This window comes from Parasteatoda tepidariorum, chromosome 5 (genome assembly GCF_043381705.1).
Source record: "Parasteatoda tepidariorum isolate YZ-2023 chromosome 5, CAS_Ptep_4.0, whole genome shotgun sequence".
NCBI classification, from domain to species: domain Eukaryota; kingdom Metazoa; phylum Arthropoda; class Arachnida; order Araneae; family Theridiidae; genus Parasteatoda; species Parasteatoda tepidariorum.
This window is the reverse complement of record NC_092208.1, coordinates 19,809,375-19,832,592: the sequence shown is the minus strand read 5'-3', so window position 1 is coordinate 19,832,592 and position 23,218 is coordinate 19,809,375. Positions and strand designations below refer to the sequence as shown.

The 23,218-nt window shown below is 28.1% G+C and overlaps 1 protein-coding gene across 3 annotated transcripts in view; it reads right to left on the bottom strand.

Moving 5' to 3' along the window:
- Positions 1-747: 747 nt before the first annotated feature.
- The window catches only part of LOC107436606 (lachesin), a 356,602-nt gene continuing 334,131 nt past the window's right edge, over positions 748-23,218 (bottom strand). For 2 of the 3 annotated variants that reach the window (XM_043048546.2, XM_043048543.2), the window contains 2 exons: positions 5,781-6,074; positions 748-3,082 (listed from right to left, as the gene is read on the bottom strand). In XM_043048546.2, the coding sequence (XP_042904480.1) occupies positions 2,958-3,082; positions 5,781-6,074 (419 nt within the window). In that variant the 3' untranslated portion in view covers positions 748-2,957. Of the gene's footprint in view, positions 3,083-5,780; positions 6,075-22,772; positions 22,866-23,218 lie in introns of all 3 variants that reach the window. The other variant, XM_071181171.1, reaches the window with a different exon arrangement.

The following is a 23,218-nucleotide window of genomic DNA, read 5'->3' as shown; positions in this document are numbered from 1 at the left end:
TGCTTGCTGTTTTGTTTCATATCACGGTTTGAGCCGGTTTCGATTTCCCGTGATAAAGGACTTTGAACGAATAGCACTTTCTCAGTTAATTGTCCAGAATCCACTCCAATGCAATATCTTCAGCGTGGTGTGGAGACGGGTGATGACTACCTTCGTCTGTCTTTCAATAAAAATTATGTTTATGCAGTGTGCGCATACGAAAGCATTGTTTTTAAATTATGCTTATATATGAATCCCAGACCATCACCAGAAGCCCATTAATGAATCTATAGTGCAACGTTTACAACAAAATAAATTCGTTTCGCCTCAAACTTACACTATATATAGGTACATTGGTATGGCTGTTAAAATTGCGCATTCAGTACTGGCAAAAAAATCTTAATTACTACACGTATAGATTTTTTTTCATCAGAAATCATAGCACGAATTAAATTAAGCACAGTTAATTGCCTAAATTGAAATTTCTGCATCATAATTAAATGCTGGAACTAAAAAATATAATTTTAAGCAATAATTATATATCTAAACAGTAAGGGAACATTGGATCAGCCTTAACTAAATAATTTTTGACACTATAGACTTAAAGTTTTAAGCGCAAATTATAAATATAAAATAACAAGCTGAATTTTGTGGAGGTAAATGAAAAGATAAATGTATTTTTCTGCTGGCATTTTAGAGCACTAATTACAAATATTCAAATCATGTTTGTTTGTGGTATTTTTCGTACAGAGACAAATAAAGATAATATTTTTGGAAAAGTGTTTAGTTTCTTTCATTCTTGGGGAAAGTATATACACAGATGGTTTGTAATTGAGATATATACAACATAAATTATTAACAGAATAGAATTGAACGTAGAAGGCAACATATCATGATACAACAGCAAATGCATATTACATCAATTAGTCAAAAACATGAACGGATGGTAAATTATAAATCTATTTGGGAACATAGAAATTTATTGTTTCTTAACCATCCCGGATAAATGGTGCAAAAATTTCTTGAATATTCCTCGCACAACAACAAATTAATTTTAATCTTAAATCATAAGAGTATGCTTCAAGATATCACAAAAAGTTAATTCATAAAAGGAAGCTAAAAGCGAATACACAATGTTCAAGTAACATTTATTTTTCCTCTTTTCGTTTTCTTGGTTGTTATTACTTTTAACTTTATGGGCGTTCTAATTCGGCTGCATTCTCAAGATTCTTAAAAAAAGAAAGTAAAAAAAAAAAACTACTTTATACAGGGTGCATTTCAGTTACTGTTCTTTGACCTTTCAATTCTTCCGGAACATGCCCAGCAAATATTTCTAAATCAGTCAATGCGGTTAAATAGCGTGACATTTATTAGAGTGCATCTTCTCGGTTTCCTGTGATTGTATTCATATGTTGGAGTATTTTCTCCCCGATAGATGGCAGCAGCTGAATTTTTACTGCATTTTATATCATTACCTTAGCATCATTAGTCCCATCTCCTCAATATTACCTATAATTTAGTTTTTGTTTTTATTTTGACAGATTTTTTTTCTCTTTAATTTTTTGACGTAATTGCTTTTTTAAAATTTAGTTATTGTTTGAAAAGATAAAACATTTACTGAAGGAATTAATATTTTAGAATCTTTGTTAAGAAGAACAATAAGGAAGGATTTGTTTAGTTAAGTAAAACATTACACAATACTGGAGACAGTTTAGTATTTATTTAAGAAAAAATGAAAGCATTATCACAATCTAACGAATCATAATTGAAGTAAACCAAAGGTACAATTAAAATCAGCAAGTCTTCTTTTCTGAGATAAAAGTCTAAGTTATAACTTCCATGAAGTAGAAGCATTATTTGGTACTCCTCTCTGTTTCATCAGACTCATCAACAGTTTTGATGGTATTAAATAAATTTAAGCGTGATTGATCTCGATAAATATTTGTCAAATTTTGATAATGTTTTACTTTCTTTTATTATTTTTATGTTTTAAGTGTAATAACTATGTTTATAATCATAGAATCATTAGGAAATTATCGAACACCCTGTGTATTAACAAATGAAAAGAATGTTCATAAAAAATTATCATACTGAAATTTATATTTCTTAAAACACATTTAATTGATAAAAAGTTTTTCAAAGAGTTTTTTTTTTTAGTTCAAATTTAAAAACTATAACATTAAAGTAGAATTATTTATTGAGTATTCGCTTTTCTAAAATTAGAATAAATCACAATATAAAAACATATAATGTGTTTGTTATGGACAGCAAATCTGCTGTATTGCATGTACAAATTGTGAAATTTATTAGGAAGTATATATATATATATATATAACTCTTTTCTACAGGGTTATGGTACAGTTTAAGAACAACGCTTATTATTTAATACATGTAAACACGATATTTATTACCGCTTGACGAGAAAAATCCAAATTATTTCTATCAGTAACTGTGATAAACTTCCTCAGTTAGGAAATTTTTAAACGTTTTTTTTATGACAATAATTGTTCGAAACCACATTTCAAAAGTTCGCTTACAAAATATCCTTTTTATCAACAAGGGAAAGTTTATTTTGTTCCAAATTTATATTTTCAAAATCCAAAAACTTGCTGCATTGTTAATCGATGGTTCTCTCAAAATTGTCTATCAGTCCATTCATATAAAATTTTCACTTTCACTTGAGTTAAATTTTAATAATTCAAATACACTTTCATTTCTTTCTCCTAGATGGCGGTGAGAGCTCAGCAAGTCATCTTTGGCGATCGATTAGGTTTCTCTCCACCAACTTTCCATCATTAAATTTTTGAAGCCGTGCATAGATGGCGCTGATAGACATGCATTCTTAGTTATTAATGCGGTTGTCATGGCGCGGGCTGTGTCCTTAAATTTTGGTTTATATCCAATTTGATCCAGTTTTGTGACATTTAGTTACGCTATTGCATGAAAAAGGTAAACCTTTTGCAGAAGAGTTGAGTTTATCACCGTTTGTTAAAAATGAAAAGAGCGACATTAACGACTAGAAGGATGAAAGTATTCCAAGAACCTGGAAGACAACACCCAGAAGATGTGTGTTTGCCATGCTGCATTGCCGCTGGATGCTCACCTAAAAATAAAAACAGTTTATTCTTTCATTTGATATACATTAATTACACATATTTATCACATATAAATAATGAACATACTAACTCATACACATTTTCACACTCATACTCATACACATTCATATTCAGAAACCTATTTGTTATAAAAGCTCTGTTAATTTTTCGATATTGACCATATTCCGGTCAGTACCCAATGCCCTTTAGGTTAGCAGTTCTGTGAAGTTCTAATCTCTCTCTCTCTCTCTACTCTCTGTATATATATATATATATATATANATTCCTATACAATAAATCATTGTTACAATGTCCTGTACCTACCATTAAAGTTTGTACCATGAATTCGGGACCACCCTGTATATATATATATATATATATATATATATATATATAGATAGATAGATATAGATATATATACATAGATATATAGATAGATAGATAGATAAAAACCATAAAACACTAAAACTCTAAATTTGTCAATAAATTTATTTATCTTTTTAAAACTATTTTCATTAGAAAATTTTTGTTAACAAGCATATGGCTCAAACAAGATGTTTGACGCAGAGCAAACTATGGTTTTCAAATAAATTTAAAAATGAAGTATTAGATCATTAAAATTTAAATATTCTTTGTTGGAAATAACAAATGTTTTACCAATGTAAAATGTTCTCTTTTTAAAAATGAAATCTCGGCACATAAAAATTATCAAAAATATAGAAATTTTTTTTTAACTATTTTCTTAGTTTTATTATCTATTGCCTTATCAGAATAATCCTTAGAAAACATGAAAAAAAAAGAAAAGAAAAAAAAAAACGAAATAATTGCAGCCCATCTGCGCACATTACTTATAATAAAAATAATGCGAATATTTTATTTCATTTTTTTTGCAAATATATCAATCAGATCAATTTTATAATTATGTAGTTTTAAGATAAGGCGAAAGTAATGGAACCATTTTAAAATCTATCCAAATTTATTCTTTCAAAAGTTGTTTTATTAGTCTTTGTGTTATTCATTTGTTTTAAATAACATTTTCCTTTTCATTTAAATCTTAGCTCGCATATTTTTAATACTACTGTATGAACCTAAATATCGAATATTTTTTTACATTACATCCATTATTTCTTCGTAAATTTTAATCTCCTAATCCAATAAATACAAGGTCTTATGTCAACGAAAAAACTAACTATATTACCAATGATTGCTTTTAGTTTATTTTAGGTGACAGTGCTATTTCTCGAATTTAAGATCAAGTTTTATTCGAAGTTAATTAATTTTAAGTAATATAATAATATTTTTCTGAGTTAAAACAAGTAAATTTCAAATCCATAAATTTAAATAGTTTTTACTGTTTTAAGATTCGTGTAATTTTTTCCCTTCAAATATTTGCCGATAGTCTATGCTTGTTTTCTGTTTTGTTGACTCGAAAGTTAAACACATTTTGGAGTAATAGATTGTTATATTTCGTCTCTAACAGATCATTGCATTTGAAATATTGAAGATTTGCGTATCGAATTTTGAATAATGACTTTGGGGTAAAATGCTTATTCCAGATGTTAAAAACTGAAAAGTAAACAAACTTTCAAAACACTGACGAAAAGATTTTTTTAAAAAAAGAAGTTAATCGAAGATAATTTTATATTCTGTATAAGTTGAAAATTTTTTCTAGGGCTGCGAAAAGTCTCGGCATATTAGGTGAGGAATAAGAAAAAAAGAGTTAATAAAGGAAAAGGAAAATTAACACAATTATGCACGTTATTTACGTACATTTTTTGTTTTTTAATATAAACTTTTATTATTATAAAAATAATAAATCTTTCGCTTATTGAAAATATTAAACGAATGTGGCCTTTTGTTTATCAATAATATTAAACGTCCTGAAATTAACTGGAAAATTACTCAAGCAAATCTTGGTTAAAATGCTTTTTTTTCTTCGTTATTTGAAGAAATTGATAATCATTATAAATTTAAGAATGAGTACCAAATTTTGAAGAAACCTTATCAAAATATGAAAATAAAAGAAATTTTGAGATAAACAATTTCTCTGTGAAATTCCGAACAAATACTTCTGGGTTTAATTTGAAAAATAAAAATACTATATACAAAATCAATAGAAAGCTTGATGCGGGTTCATAAATGCTTTAAAAAATGAACGCTTAAAAATTATTTCTACACAGATACAAAAAAGTATTGTAAAAAAAACTAGAAAATGGGAAGTTTTTCTGTGTTTCGTGCTCCTTGGGAATAATTTCAGAAAATTTTACCAAACACTTTGTAAAGGACTTTGGTAGAATTGATAAAATTTACGTGATAAAGTTTGGTCATTTTTCATGATTCATTAAGGCATGGCATCAAAACCATTATTCGGTAAAATTTGCTCTTCAGTTTTGTATTTTTTACTAAAGACGTGGTAATAAGAACTGTAATTAAAAAAACCAGAATTTCCGGTAAACGATTTCCATATGTACAGAAAAATTTAAAAACGAATGGTTTAAATACCTTATATTTTAGCTTTATCAACCTGAATTTTGTTTTTTGAAATGTCATTAGCATGCAAACTTATTGTTGCGAGTTCGTAATTCAATTATTGAACCGTCCCTAAAAGCAGGACTTTAGGGTATTAATGTTTCAATTAGTTTACACAACACATTTTATTCAAGCATCAAAGATTGCATTATTGCATGATAATATATTTCTTCTTACCATTAAGTACATGCAATCCAATGGCAGCCGGATCAGCATTGGAAGGTACACAAGAATAATTTCCGGAATCGCTCGGTTGAGCATTACTGATGAGTAATTTGCTGGTGGTGCGCTGAGCTTTTTCTGTGTGGACGCTGATGCCCCTTGGTGAATCGTAGTTGATGACCTTACCATTATGGTACCAAAAGACATAGTCAGGTGGTACAGGACTTTCCATCACAAGACACGTCAAATTAATAGTGCTTCCACTGTTTATGTATAGAGTTGGACCACCGATTATTTTGGCTTTACTCTCTGAAAATAAAATTGGAAGAATTATTATATTGAATTTTTTCATTGTTTATCTTATTCAATAGTTCATGATTTAAAAGCAATAGGAATTTCGTATAACGAGATTCTAGAATTATCGAGATTCCGGATTTGACAAAGAAAATGAAATATATTATTTGGTAACATTATTAATTCGAAATAAATTTCGTACAATATATTAGAACAATGACAACAACAACTTATAGAGAACAATGTTGTTGTTTTTTTTTTACTTCTTCACGAATGCAACGAAGAAGATAATTTTGGAAACATAGTATATAATGTGAGACATACACTAAAAAAACCTTTCTAAAAATTAGAAAGTGAGGAGATGTCCAATCTGGAAGCTGAACTATATCACTGGAATAAAGTAATTAATTTTTACTTGCGCTCTTCCCATTGGACGATTCATACGAAGGAGTTATAGAGAGTAATTAATAGAAACGTATTTCTATTGGTTGCTATCTGTAACTCATTGATTGATTGCCAGTGGACAGATAAGTGACGTGAAGTCAGCTTAAACATTTCTGGAGAGAGTAGGAAGAAGACTCTTTTCTTAGAATATGTACTAATACTGTTGGATTATTACGATATTTTATATAATTTATATTTTATTAAATCTGTAGAGAATACTTATGTTGAAACATTTAACATATGAAAAACCTTTTTAAAAATTAGAAAGTGAAGAGATGTCTAAGTAAAAGATGAACTATATCACTGAAATAAGGTAATCAATTTTTGTTTGCGCTCTTCCTATTGGACGATTCATACGAAGGAGTTATAGAGAGCAATTAATAGAAAGTATTTCTATTGTTTGCTATCTGTAACTCATTGATCATTGATTGATTGCCAGTGGACAGATAAGTGACGTGAAGTCAGCTTAAACATTTCTGGAGAGAGTAGGAAGAAGACTTTTTTCTTAGAACATGTACTGATACTGTTGGATTATTACAATATTTAATTTAATTTATATTTTATTAAATCTGTAGAGAATACTTATGTTGAAACATTTAACCTAAGGTTTTATGACCAAAATTAAATAAAACAAAATTTTGCAAAATTTCATTGGCTAAATATTTTTACTTCTCTATTAAAATTATTTGAAAGTGTTTCACGCTAATTGATTTTTTGGAATAAAGATTTTGTACTAAACTTGTATTCGGTTTTAAAGAGCGATTGGATTTAACGAACATTCTTACTTCTCGTTAAATACTGGTGTCAATATAATGATATCTGTATTGATTATTTTAAGTGAGGTAGGATGGTTTTTCAAAGTATACTTAAAGGTCTACAAACCATGCTTTTCTAAGGTGAAAAAGAAAAATCCGTGAATTTATTTTGATAAAAATTTTATTTTTTCTTTCTCTAAAAATCAGGGTTTTCTAAAGCATTTTGCATTGTGCTGGTGCTGGATAGCCGAGAACGTTACCAGTATTTTTTAATCAGGTTAATACTTTTAAAGTTATGGCTCATTTTCAGACACATATAGACATTGCACATATATTCAGGGATAGTCAGACTGATAGCAAAATAAATAAATTACTACTTAAATAGCCTTATTTATTCGATGTCACTTGCGCAGAGCCTGGATATTTTAAGCTATTTATTTTTCGCTCTTAAGAAGTAGCTTGATTCGCCATATATCCCCATTTGAAGAGTTACTCGTCGCAGTAAGCCTAAGCAAATTCAAACTGAACTCAAGATAAAATTTTCATGTATGTTTTAATTGGCCAAAAGGCATACAAGTTTATTGTACTAAGCCTAAAGGATATCAGGCTGAACTGGAAAAAAAAACTGGATACATTTTATTGGTCTGGTTGCATAAAAAAATGATACTGTGACTTTTAATCATATTAATTGGGAGCTGTTTATTGACTCCCATTCAAAGAGCCGTTGGGGTATATCTTGTCTGTTATTTACAATAAAAGAAAATTTGTAAACGATGTTGTTAAGTACTAAACAGTTTTTAATAACTCCCATATTGTAAAAATACTTATTACTACTCATAGATTAATTCTGTTTGATGACTCCTTTTAAAAGAGTTGTTGAAATTTGTCTTGTCTACTACTTATAATTTTTCAAAAAAAAAAGTAATAAAAATTTTATTTATTACACTGATATATGAAACATGATTTAATTTTTATTATGGCGTTACAACTTAAAAAAATTACGTCTTGCTTGTTAAATAACTTTGTAAGTTAATTTACAACATTAATTTGCGCTTAAACATATTTTATGATGTTTTTAATAGTTTTTCTTATAATCAGAATATTTTTAATATGCTTTTTAATGTTTTTTTTAATACGCGTTTCATAATGTATGATCTTTTTATGGTTTTTTTATGATCTATATATTTTTATTTTAACTTTTGGTATTTTTAAAAGTATCAGTATTAATTGTTCACTTCTCATATCTTTTTAAAACGAGATTACTTGTTAAACCACTTTGTAAGTTCAATTGCAACAAGAGTTCAATTTCTGAAGTTTTTAATGGTTATCCCTACGATTAGAATATTTTTAATACATATTTTATTGATTCTTTTTTTTAAATGTACATTTCATATTGTATGACCTTTTTAGTGGTTTTCCCTATGATCTAGATACTTTTATTGTAACTTTTTGGAATATTAAAACTATCAGCAATAACTTGTAATATTTCAATTATATGATTGTGCTTGTTGAGTTGAGAGTGATTCAGTTATATGATATAACTGGTTATATGATTTTTCGAATGATCTGGATATTTTTAACATGCATTTTAATGCTTTCAAAACCATTCACAAAATCGATTACGTTTCAGACTTGTTTTCTAAAGGTTCTCCCAACGATTTGGATATTTTTAATATGCCTTTATCATTTTTAAAAATATTTATCAAAATGGATTGCTTTTGAATAATTTACTAAATGTTTTTTAAAAATTTCTTGTTTCTTCTAGCACAGTAAGTAAAAAAATAAACAAAAATTTGAATTTTACTATTTCAAAAAAGAAGGATATCTCTTAATGCACACCTGAATCACATCAAAATTGAAACTAATTTCCATCTTTTGATTGCTACTTATCTTTATAAAATTAAATAGCATCTAGATTATCATTTGCAAACGTTTCATTTCAATTATCTTTTAGAAATATCTGTAAGTAGCTTTTAATATTGGTTTAATACCATTCATTGTTTAAATTCGAACAAAAATTAAAATTAGTAGCCTATTTTTGTTATTTTTCCTTTTACTCAGACATTCAATTGAAAGCTTAAAAAAACGCTGTCATTTTCAAAATTATTTTCGATATTTATGAAAGAGTAAATTTAATTGCTCAGTATTTTAATAAATCTAGCTTAAAAATGACTGAATTTCTCCTATGAACTGCTTTCTATAATTTTGGCAATAAACAAGTTAAGTACTCTAGGCTTTCCGAATAACTATTTCAATTCCCATTCAACATTTCATCAACAATGTTTAGATACGTCCTTTTATAATCCAACCTCCTTCCGCCATTCCGATTTAATATCGAATGCAAACATTCCACTCCTTTGCCACCCTTTCTTTTTTTCGATTTCGAATATCATTTCGAATCTTCTTCTTTAAAATCCATTTTAATTCTGAATTAAAATAAAAAGCGAAAAGGGTCTAAAAGAAAATAGAAAAAGACGTGCGGAAAGGGTCACATCTTTATCGGGAAGGAATCTCTAAGGCGAAATGGCGTTTCTCTAGTAATTTAGGCGTCCAAGAAAACAAGTTGAAATTGTTTGGATAAGCATAATTGAGGGTTCCATTTAACGGCTTTAATGTTATTTGCTGAAGAGAAACTCTTTAAAAACTGAACTAGAGAGAAATACCAACACTTCTAGCCAGAAAATAAGTATGAAAAAAAAAAAGTACTAAAGTACACGGGAGAGAGCTAGTTACTGATGGGGTACTTAAATGAGATAATTACCGTAATGGTATTTCATTTGGCGATTTTCCGTTTTTGTTTTTTCTTTCATTTCTACAAATGCATTGAATTTTCACTCGTTTCATTCCTCTTGAGTATTTCCCTCAGTGAATGTGATATGCTGCAATGCGGCCTCAAATAAGTGGAAGTGGCTTATTAAGAAGAAGAAAACAAAATCGCCAACTTTGGCGAGTATATAGAAAGAATGAAGGAACGAAATGTAATTTGTCTCGAGTTTGTTTTTGTTCCGATTTATTGCCAAAAGTAGTTGAAGGATTTAATCTAATAAATCAATCTATTGACTGTGTTGGCGAGTTGAGTTATATTAAGCCTCATTGATGTCCAAAGCCGCAGTTATTGGGATTAAATTTTATTGTGAAATGTCGCACTAATAGGGAATTATATTTATTGAATGAGATTATGATATTTTATGATCATTAAAAATAATCTAGCTTTCGTCTTTTTTTCATTTAATTAGGATTTGTTTTAATTAAGAATCTACGTTAAAAGTGCTATTTTATTATTATTATTTTTCCGTTTAAGTAATAAAAATAGCGAATATATCTTTTTTTAAATGGTTTTTTATAGTTTTCCTACAATGTTATTTTTTTAAGTGGAGTTTACAAACAATTTCATTTAAAATGAAATATATGCGTCTGCTCTATACTCCGAAGTAAGCATATTCTCTTTTCTTTAATAAACAACGAATGCTTTTGATTTTTTTTAGAATTGTTATTTTTGATTTTCATATAACTAATAGTCTGTTACAGATAAAAAATATTTAAATGTCAATTGACTAAGGAGATATTTCCAAACTTTTATAATTAGTGGCCGATAAAGCAAAATAAAGATAAAAATTGGATAAATATTTCCCATCTCCACCTTTTATCTGAATAAATTATATTTGCTGTACTATTTTACTCATCGTTTGCTCCAAAATGTTTGTGTCCTTATAAAATTTAAATATGGGTTGAAATGAAATAAAATATGTATTGTATGATTTCTGTTGAAAAATAAAAGAAATCAACGAAATATTAAATAATAATAATAATATGCTATACATCAAATGATTTTGATGAACAGTAAAAAGTTATGCATGATCTGAAAAACCTTCTGAAATAGAATTTCTTATTAAACTAGATATACTTCATGTTTTAGTTTCCTTTCTCTTCTTCATAAAAATAAAATCTGAAACATTCAAAATCTAAATGCGCAACACAATATGACAGACAAAGCTGTAATAATTATTGTAATTAATTCTCAGAATTATGAATTCTAGATAATAAAAAAAAAGAATTTAATGTGAAAAACTTATTCCATTATCTTTACTGTAAAATCTGTATAAAATTTAGTGTATTATCTTTCCGAATATAATCTTGACACTCTTAAAATTGTGTGAATAAACACTTTATTTCAGGTTCACCACTAACTCGAGGTTCTAAATACAATTATAGGATGTCATGTGAATCTAAAAATGGAATAAGCCTGCACCAAGCGCTTGTCCATTGATATCAAACGAGAATTATTTTCACTTCCGAAAACACCAATGTTATCCTTGCTTTAAATATATCGCCCTTAGATTGCTTACATTTAAATACAAGCTGGTGGGAGTTAATGGCAGCCTTCGGCACTGCTGTACATAAAACAAAACTAAAGATCTCAGTTTAAATAATTATGCATGTCTTTAGCTGGGTAATAAGGATAACTATATTTTAATTTTTAAATCTCTGAGGAATGTATGAAATGATTTTATCGTGTTTAGTTTCGATCCGTTACGTTCTGTTAAGCCTAGTTCAAACTCCTCTTAACATTCTCTGTGTGCTATGTGCATGTTTGATTTACAAACTAATTTCATTTAAAAAAATTTATTCGAAATTATTGATACTTACTTTATATTGTATCGTAAAAATATCTTTTCTGACTCTTATGTGCATTCTAAAATATTGTTATTATGAATTTTAGTGCTACTGAATACTTAAAAAAAATGGTGGTGGCTATTTTACACCAAGTAGTGTAAATAGACATAAGTGTCCTTCTGTGTAGAAAAAAAAAATCATATGCAGAGGTGAGAATCGTGGTGGCTCAGGGGATAGAGTAATCACTTACCAGTGAGGTGAACAGTGTTCAATTCCCAGCAATGGCTGGTCGATACGAATTCCACACCAGGCTCGCCTCGACCGCAGTACTAATATAAAATATCCTCAGTGGTAGACGGATCATGGGTTAGAGTCCCCTTGTCGTGAGGCTAACCCTGACTGTTTTTCTTGTTTTCCTCCCATTTTCCTTACACAAATGCGGGTTAGTTCCATCAAAACGTCCTCCACGGAGGCAAATTTCTCCCGATATTCGATCCAGGTTTTCCCTTTGTTTTCTATATTGGGTTCAAAATTACAAGGCTACAGAGTTGAACATTAGTAGTTGTAAACCCAAAATTGGTTCGGCTGTTCAACGATTATAAAATAGAATATATAGAAAAGAATTTTCTATATAGAGAGACACTCAGTGGATCCCCACTTTGGTGTAATGTAGTGGCCGCCAATTTCGGTATAAAGATACATGAACATTTTTCTTATTGTAGTGTTGGATTTTAAGTACCTTCTTATTTTATGGGTAAAAAAATAATCAAATTGTTGATTTAAGCGTCCTTCATACTCTAGCGTAACACTAAATGTACAACAAAGGAAATAGGAATATGATATAATAAAATGAATATCCCGGATTCAAAGCAAATAAAACTATCTGCTCCTAAATTGGTGTATAAAAAGTCAGCGATCTCATTTGAATTAACAATCTGTAGATCAAAAAGTGTCTAAATACTATACTGTATATGATTTTCGAGATAATGATTTTTAGTCTTTAAAAGTGAACAATTACGACTTGCATTAAAATGAACGGTGGGAAATGGTTAAATATCAGACAAAACAATGGTTATTTTCAAAAAGTAGAATTCAATAGTTATATGTACAATTTGTGAAATATGTATTTCTTGAAAGAAATTTATTCACTTTATTAGTTAATACGCTTTTTGCAAAGAAATGTCTTATAAGTATCGAGAAGCTACTTTTGAATTAGAATTGAATATTCACATAATTTTTTTTCTTCTTTGAACTGAAAGCAGAGAAATAAAAAATAATCTTTCTACATAGTCCTGCTAATATTTGTAAGAAACAACGTAATTACTCCTCTTTTCATGGAATAAATTATTTAAGTTACTGCTTCAGATTTCCGGTTAAAATAAAAAAGCCATAGTTAAGATGGAAAAGGAAAAAAAAACTATCGATAAATTCCTATGTTTTATAAAAAAAGTTACACTTTGCTTTTCGTAACAAAAATTTTAGAAGTGATCATAAATAATAATTAAAATTTGTAGTATATTTTGCATATGAAAAGTTGAATAAAAGAAAATAATTGTACATAATCATTACTAAACTTTGTTTTTTAATAAATAAATTGGTTATATGTACATTCATATTCAAATGTCGAAAGTATTTTTTTTCCTTTTAGATATTTGCTTTAAATTAGTAACAGTATATGTTTTAGTTCTAAAGAATTGCGCTTTGATAATTCTTGTCACATAAATATATAAAATCTCTGGATAAATACGAATAATGAAGTAATTATATAACAACTAATAAGGAATTTTTCGAATTTTAAAATTTTTGTCAAAACAAATCGATTTTTAAAAATGCATTACTAATATGAAGTTAAAGCAATAAGTAAAATATTTTAAATACCGAAATAAAAGATCTCTACCGTCAACATTACATTCCCAATGAAGCCAAATAAATTAGATAAAAGAAGGTCTAAGAAATATACATAGTTAATTCTTAGAAATTTTTTTGTAAAACAAGTAACGAAATTACGTATGAAAAAACGAAATTACGTATTGAGAAAAGAATATCATAAAATAAGTGGAGGCAAAAATAATTCTTAACATTAAACTTTCCTGAACTACATTATTGCAAAATAAAAAACAAAATAAAAAAATACACATGAATGAAAAGGATTTTGCAAAAACTCACCATAATAATGTTTTATTGTTGTTGTATATTATAAGAAAAGAAAAAGCAAACAGATATTGTAATGCGTTTTTTCTATGCTATTTGTTAATTTTCAAATGTGTTTTGCATTTGTATTTTTATTCGGAAAAATATTTTATTAATATGAAATCTTAATTTTTATTATTAAACGAAAACTATAAACTTTAATCAGCGCATCTTAAAAAAATTAATTAAATTAGATGGCGCAAATAACTGAAAAAAATTCGAAGTATGATTTGAAAACCTTAAATTTTTTTCAAATTTTTTTAGGTATTGTAGAAAAAGAATATTATTAAAATAACACATAAAAAAAGACTGAGTTATAATTTAATTATTTATTTTTTTGCATTGTTGCAAATAAGTAGAAATTGTTGTTATTTCAAAATACAAAATGTCATGGTGATTCTATCTAAAGAAAAAAAGTATCTTTTAATGGAACCTATTTCATTAAAATGTTTAATTTTTAATAAAATTAAATTTTTTAAATGTTTTAAATTTTATCACTGTAAAGCTAAAAATATACTATCTTAGCGTGATATTGAATGATCAATTGTAGATTGTATATCAGGCATTTCTAATATTATAGTTATTCTTTAAAGTAATAATCAGCACAAAGAAAAATTATCTTTAAAAAGCATAGTGTAATGCAGTTTAAATCGAGTAAAGAATGTTACGAACAAGCAAGACTTAATTTTCGTTGTTTAAGGCTAATACAAACGCAAATAATTATAATGAAGTATCAATTATTAAAACATATACTTTTGTTTTTAAAATAGCAAAAAAATATATTTGTTATACTGCGGTTAAAAAAAAAGGGAAGACTTAATTTTTGTTGTTTAAAGGCTAATACAAACGCAAATAATTATGATGAAGTATCAATTATAAAAACATGCATTTTTGCTTTGAAAATAGCAAAAAAATATATTAGTTATACTGCGGTGAAAAAAAAGTGAATAAAAGTGCTATCTGAAATAACTCACTATAAATTTATTCACACGTGCACTTAAATTGGATTTTGGTGTATAAATAATTGATTACAGTCTATGTATTTAAACACGCAACAAACTTTACCATCAGAAATAAAAACATAAACACCATTTTGAACAATTCCATAACTTTTCCCGATAGAACGCATTAGGTACTGGAATTTATGGATTCCACTTGCAACTATATATGTTTACTTGTTTTACCCGATGAATGAGTTTTCCTGAAAGTAATAAAAAATCTTGTCTTGTTCATTGTATATTTCAGAAATTAATGCTCATGAGTTTTTTTTAAGAAATAATGAGAAAAGAGGGGAAAAAAAGCGGTATTTTCTTTGTTTCGCCTGAAGAATCCTATTTATTTACTTAATTCGTTTCTGTTTTTTGCTTCTTCTTTGCAACTAAAGAAGAACTATAATCGATAGATTAATTTCTTATTCGAGTCATTACTTTCTAGGGAAATAATTCCTCCTGTTACGGCATCCAAAGACAAGAATGAGATGTCAATTCTTGCCTTAAGGCAGAAATGAGTTACTGAGAAAAAAAGCCGAAAGAAATGACGTCGAAGCTTTCGAAGTAAAACTGAGATCTAAAGTACATGATTAAATCATCAAAGCTTACGTCAGCATATATCGACCGTAAAAGACGTCCAAAAAATCTGGAACATCCAATGAAAGCAAAAAAAAGAAGCAGAAAAAAAGTACACGGTCCTAATCAATAAGGAAAAGGTTTCTTAAAGTTTTTTTTTCCATCGTTCTTTCATGGATATTCAATTCCACTCCATGAAAAACTTTATGAGATTTTTTTTTCAATATTCAATAAGATGTAGTTGGTTTTTACTTGTTTTTTTATGTCTTAATTAAGAACACTGCACCATAGAGTTAATTATTTATTAAAATTGTTATGTTAATTGTCACAAATTGGAGCCATTTAGTGTCGACAAAAAATGACAGATACCTTACATCAAAACTGTTATGGTTTTAAGTATTGATGGCTCTCGAAGATATAACAAAATATTAAACATCAAATAAGCATGGTTTTCATGGAAAAATTGTTTTATGATAGGCATATTTTTTAGCATCGGCAATTTACTATTTCAGAAACGTAAAATATACAATTTAAAAATTATCAGTGTCAAATTTTTTTGATTTCTGTACATTAAATAAATAATCCTAAGAAACTGAAACGGTAAGAATAAAAACAAACTTCCTTTTGCCTCAAAAATACATAAAAACTAAATAACATCGGAATGTTCTTCCCTACAAAAATAAACGCCCATTTTCAAGACTTTGACAGACATAAATGAAATAAAACAAAAAGTTTTACTTTTACATTTAAAACATGTCGAATGTTATTTCTCTTTTATGTATTTTTGAAGTGAATGAAGTTTTTAATCAGGTAATGTAGTGTATGCCTAATCTTAAAATAGAATACTAAAAATAGAAGTGTCAATTTTAATTTTTGCAAATTGGAACCATTATTAGTCGAAAGAAAAGTGACAGATTCTATATAGGAAAACTGTTATGATATGAGGTATTAAATGTCCTATAAGATATAATAAAATTAATCAGATATCAAATGAACATATATATTATGAAATGAAATGCTACTTTTATGTTGAGCATGTATGCTGTCATAAGCTTTTAACAGTTTTGTATATGCCATATGCATGAATAATTTTAGAAAACATAATTATGAAAAAAATATTTTAAAACACATAATTATTAGCTAAAATTGTAATGTTATTTTCCACAAATTGAGGCTATTTAGTATTAAAAAAATGGGACAAACTTAAGATGTTTGAATTATTATAAGTTTAGAGATTCATGATGCTCTAAGAAATGATTAAAATGATAAAACTTCAAATTAAGACAATTTTTAAATGGAATGCTTACTTTACGTTCCGAATATGTTTAAGCATACGCATATTACAATTTTGTAACTACATCATTTTGATTAGGGAAAACATTATCAGTGTAAAACAATAAGTTTTAAAATTGATGAGTTTAAGAACATTTCACAATAGTTTTACTTTTAAATTAAAATTGTAATCTTAATTTTACAAATTCGAGCCGATGAATATTATTTATCAATTCTGCGAGCATAAAAATACAAACTTACCAAGAGAAAACTGATAAAGAAATTAATAATTCTCTATTTAGAAAAAATGATTAAACATCAATTTTTCTACAATAATGTATGTTTATGCATGGATGTTTCATTGTCTTGAGAATGTAAAAAATTTCATTAAGTCAGCGTTTAAAAAGGATAAAGTTTGATATGAAAAATTGAATATTTTTTTAGTCAGTGTTAAAATATTCAATATATATTAAGTTCGATATGAATAATTAAACATTTTCTGTCGAACAGCATAGCAAAAATCACGTATCGTTGATATGGGAATTATAGTGTCGAAACAAAGTGATAAATTTCCTACATTATAGATATCATCGCGTTAAAAATTGGCAGTTTTCTTGGATATAAAAACAATTGATTAAACGTCAAATGAAAATTTTTTATGTAATGAAGCAGTGCTTTTTGATAAGCATATGATTATGTATAGCATTTTACATTTTTGAAAATGCTCAAAATGCTGATGAAATCAAAAATCTTCAGTTTAAATTAATAACTAAATATAAAATTTTAACACAACTTTGTATACAACAAAAGTATAAACAAATGCATCAACATTTCAACCAGTTTTAAAGTTGATGAAGCAAAACTAGTGTAAACTGGACGTATTGATTAAATAATAACGTCAATTAAAAAGACGGATTATATAACAGGCATTAAAGTACCTCTTTCCATGGAATAATTATAATATTATACATTCAACAGCATTTTTCAGGATTTTTAAATGTTATTACAATTTGTTCCGCGTGTAGGAGTTTCAAATCGAAAATTACTTTTACACCTGAAGCTACATATTTTTTAAATGACATTTTTCGTTGAAATGTTCAGATTTAAGGACGTTATATGTAACAAGGGCTCGCATAAACAAGGTGAAAAATTTCTGGGAAATTTAGAACACATCATCAGGATTAAAATTACATTAAAACCCTTCCCCGTAAATGTCACCGCACTCGGCTAATGGAACTTTCCTATTACGACTTGTTCAGAATAAATTTAAGAAGCAGTTCAAAATAGGGAATTGTCCCATCAGGATATTTTATTTTATTTTATGACCATCGATGAACAGACGACCCAAATTTTTGGGTATACGACTACTACTGTTCAACTTCGTGCTCTTGTAATTTTGAACCCAATTGAGAAGACAAGGGAACTCCTGAATCAAGTATTGAAAGAAATTTGCCTTCGCGGAGGACTTTTTGAGGGAACTTACCCGCAGTTCGTTACATAAAGAGGAAAACCACAAAATCCTCTAACGGTTAGCCTGAGGGTAAGGGGAATCTAACTCATGATCCGTCTACTACTGAGGATATTTTATGTCAGCACTATGGTCGGAGCAAGCCGGACGCGGAATTCGTATCAACCAGCCATCGCTGGGATTCGAACTCAGTTTACATCATTGAAAGGCGAACTCTCTATCTCCTGAGCCATCACGGCTCCTCATGAGAATATGGAGACATTTGTGGGCAATTGGAGTTTTCAAAGCAATTTTAATCCTGATGATGCGCCCTAACACACCTAAAAATTTTCGAAAGGGCTCAGCTTCCAATAAGGTGACCCAGGTTTCAAAAACGATGGTCGATTCGAAATTCGGACCCGGCGCCCACCGACCACCCTGCAGAAGTAAAATTTCCTCCGTGGTAGACGGATCATGGGTTATAGTCCCCATGTCGGCAGGCTAACCATGCGAGGTGTTCGTGGTTTCCCCCTCCATATATCGCAACTGCTGGTTAGTTCGTCTAAAAGTCCTTCGCGAGGCAAATTTACAGCAATACTTAATCTAGGAGTTCCCTTGTCTTCTGGATCGGGTTCAAAAATACAAGGCTACGGAGTTGAACATTGGTAGTCATAAACTCAAAACTTGGGTCGGCTGTTCAACGACGGTAATAAAATAAAATTTTAAAAAAAACATTCTTGCAAATACCTGTTATATATAACGTTTGTAACGTAACGTATATAACGTTTTTAAACTTGTATATTTTGACAAAAAATAGACATTAATTGCTCTTTAAAAAAACTGTAGTTTAGAGAGAGTATTTTGGAGTGAGCGATTGCAGATTTGAAATCAGCAGCTTGAAAATATCCAAGATCGGTTAAAAAAAAATTATGCTACAGGAAACAAAAGAAAGGGTTCTGAAATGTAATCGATTTATACTAAGCAAATCAAATATAGTAATAAAGGACTGATTTTAAGATTCCATTTTTTTTTCAATATAATTTTTAAAATTCGATTAAAATATATAACACATATATGTTGGAAAAAAAAATCTTAGCTGCAGAATCGAATTAAAAATTTATCAAGGGAACCAATCTTCAGCCTGAGCAAAGGGATAATGCACAAAAAAAAAGAAAGATCTTGAATGTATTGCACTTAAAAATTTTGCAGTCATTGGTAGGCACCATATAAAACAAGTATGCAAAAAAAAAAAAAAANAAAAAAAAAAAAAAAAAAAAAAAAAAAAAAAAAAAAAAGAAGAAAGGATTCGAGTAGTAAAATTTTTTTTTTTCTACTCGAGGACAAATTCAGATTTATTGGGAAAACCTTTCGTGCAATTTAATCATAAAACTGCGCTTCTCAGATACTTAAACAAACTTAATAAGAGCTTCAAAAATACCAAGAAGCGCAGATCAAAAGCATTAGCTTAAATAAATAAGAATCCTGTTGACTTAACATTAATAATTAAAGAGGATTTTATATTAGCGAAACGAGTTTTCTTTAATTTTGATAAAATAAACTTAAGAGGATTTAAACAAATACATTGAACTAGAGACAATTTTTTTATTCATCGAATTATTTTTAGAGCTAAATTACTTTCTTCTTATTAATCAAAATTGAGTTACATACTTAATATAAAAGGAATGAGGTTAAATTTAAAACGTTAAGTTGGAATTGCAGATTTTTATTTATTTGATGAATAATCGTTGATTTTATAAAAACTCATTTTTATAAGCATAATTATGTGTTTGTGAACTATTTGGAAAATTGAGGATTTATTATCGCTTTAAAATCAATACTTCAATAAAATGTATTTTATATATCCTTAAAATATAATAAATGTTTATGAACAATTATCTGACTTAATACAAATGTTCCAGTTTACATTATTTTTCTGACCTATCTCCTTTTTTCCGGTACAACATCTAAATATTTTAGTTATAATTGAATATTTTTTAAGCGAATTTACCAAAAATTACCTCAGAAATTGGAAATGAATTTGTTTTAAAAACTAAAGTTGAAAACGGATTATCAAAATTTCAAAAACAAGGAAATTATTGTTTGACAATTAAAATGGTAGTTTTAATTATTATTAGCCCTATGATGCGGAATTTTTATTAATCATTATTTTTCATGCTTTTTGCAGTAGTTTGAATTAATTTAAATCTATTTTAATTCCAATTAATAGAAAATAATAAACATTACTAAATTAATACAAATTACTGAATCACTAAATAATAATAATGTAAGTGAATAATGTTATCTATAACATTTTAATAATTTATGCACTGTTCAAATTTTCATTTTAAAATTAGGGCAAAATAACCGGCACCAGTCAGTCCATTTAATTAATAATAAAGTTTACGGGTAAAGAACATTTTTTACCTTTATGGTTTTGAAACCGTTAACAACTAGTATAATTATAAAACAAAACAATACGGTTTTTAAAACATTTACAACTAGCATGGTTTCAAAACCATAAAAAAAGAAATTTAACAGGACATTGAAGCTAAGCTTTTCGCTAGGAAATGGCCATTGTAGAGCTCAGGACTCAGGAAACGCTTCACGTGTTTAAGGGAATGGAGGAAATATTTTGATGTCAGCTCTGGGATTCGAATCCCAGTTCTATTGGTCATGAGATTGACAGATTCGCCCTCTCGACCGTACTATGTACGCAATTGCAAGAAACGAAGTGGTTTCATTTAGCGGGTTTAGTTTGTGTGATAAAATTCTGGTTGTAAACCGTATTAGATGAAAGCAGTTAATAAGCGGTTTTTCTCACCGCTGATGGTTATTTAGCTGTTTTATTCGAATTTGGTAAAATAATAACTAAATAAATTGTTTTTTAACCCTTTTTCTCCGAGAAATTTCCAACAGTGTGGTTATGAAATACAGTATGAAACAAGGGTGGCTTTTTCTGTATTAAAGGTAAAATATTCTAAACACGCCATAGATCCAAACAATGTTTTTTTTAAATTTGCATTTATTTGCAAATTTAAAAAAAACATTATTAAAGAGTGTTTCAACAATAAAGAGGACAGTTAGTGCAAAAATTCCTTAGCAATAATTACTGTAAAATTGCAGAATCACTGAAATTAAATAAATATCACCATTCTTTCGAAGTTACGATAGAATATTGTACGGTAAAAATGAATCTTTCGGTAAAACGGATTTTAAGGATAATTTAACCAAATTGCTGGTACTTAATACCGTAATCTGATCCGGAATTTTATCTTTCTGATCCGGAATTTTATCTTTCTGCATTTATTTGCAATTATTTAGATGCAAGAAAAACATTAAAATTTATTTTAGTTACCAAATCAATTATTGATAAAGCTTTGAATAGGAATGAAAAATAATTTCAAACTATTTTTATTTATTTTATATTTTAGTAAAAATATAATTCTGATAATCTAACAGATTTGTTTTAGTAAATATTAGACTATTTTTTAATATTAAAAAATACCAATATATATTTTTGTGTATAGTTGGAGCAGCAGAAAATAATGTGTATTAGGGACAGTGGTGTCCCATCTGCCTCAGAGGGTTAAAAAAACAATAGGGCATTATTCTGTACCAGTATTATGGCTTAGTACCAGTATTAAGGCTTTATTGCCAGTTTCAAGAATGAGTCAAATGTCCAGTTTAGTTTTTTTCCTTTTTCATCTTTCTTCATTATGGAAATAATACTTGTATTACGTGAACTTAGTTTTATAAGTAAATTGAATCGTATTCAGCAAATTATAATAACTTTTACGTCTTAGTAAAGACTGAGGATTAATCAAAAGTATTTAATTAATGCCAAACTAATACCAGTAATTTAATAATTAAGGTTGTCTTTTTTTTTAACAAGTTAAGAGCGTTTCAACAATAAAGAGGACAGTTAGTGCAAAAATTCCTTAGCAATAATTACTGTAAAATTGCAGAATCACTGAAATTAAATAAATATCACCATTCTGTCGAAGGTACGATAGAATATTGTACGGTAAAAATGAATCTTTCGGTGAAACGGATTTTAAGGATAATTTAACCAAATTGCTGGTACTTAATACCGTAATCTGATCCGGAATTTTATCTTTCTGTGTCCTATATATCGTGATAATCCATTATTATCTACAATAAAAATGGCAATTATTACTGTTCAAATAGTTCACTATTACATCATTGAAAACAACATTCCCTTTATTATTTCCCCGTTATTACGGCCAATAAACAAATGGGAAAGATATTGTTTACCAGTTAAGAGGTTTTCGTCATTAAAATAGGCAGTTGCTATTATTGTGTTAATCCTCCATTAACGGCAGCAAACCATCACCATTTAAAACAGAAATTACCATTGTTGTGTTATTCCGTTATTACGATCATGAAACAAGGCAGATGCCCTTACTGGGATAGGACTTTCCAGGAGTTCTTTCAAGCCAATCATATTCAGTGAACCTTTCAGATATTGACCATTCAGAACTGAATTTATATTGTGGAGCTGAAATGCATAGGTAAATAATAACCAGTATCAAAATGAAACAAAAATCAAATCATAGAGAATAGGACTTAAGGTTGTGTTAGATTGTTATGCTATTAAATAGAGAAGCAGATATTAGGTGGCTCTGGTATTCTAATTATAGTTAGTATAGTTTCAGTAATTTAATTTTTCTATAGACCCCAAAAATGTCCCTTATGATACATTTAGTTTAGATTTCTTATTACTATATATTATTGAAGCGAACTTTAAGTGGTATTCTAAATACAGTTGCAGTAACTTAATTTTTCCATATATCAGAAAATGTTCTTTAATGGTATATATATTAAGTTTGAATTTTTTATTACCATACATTA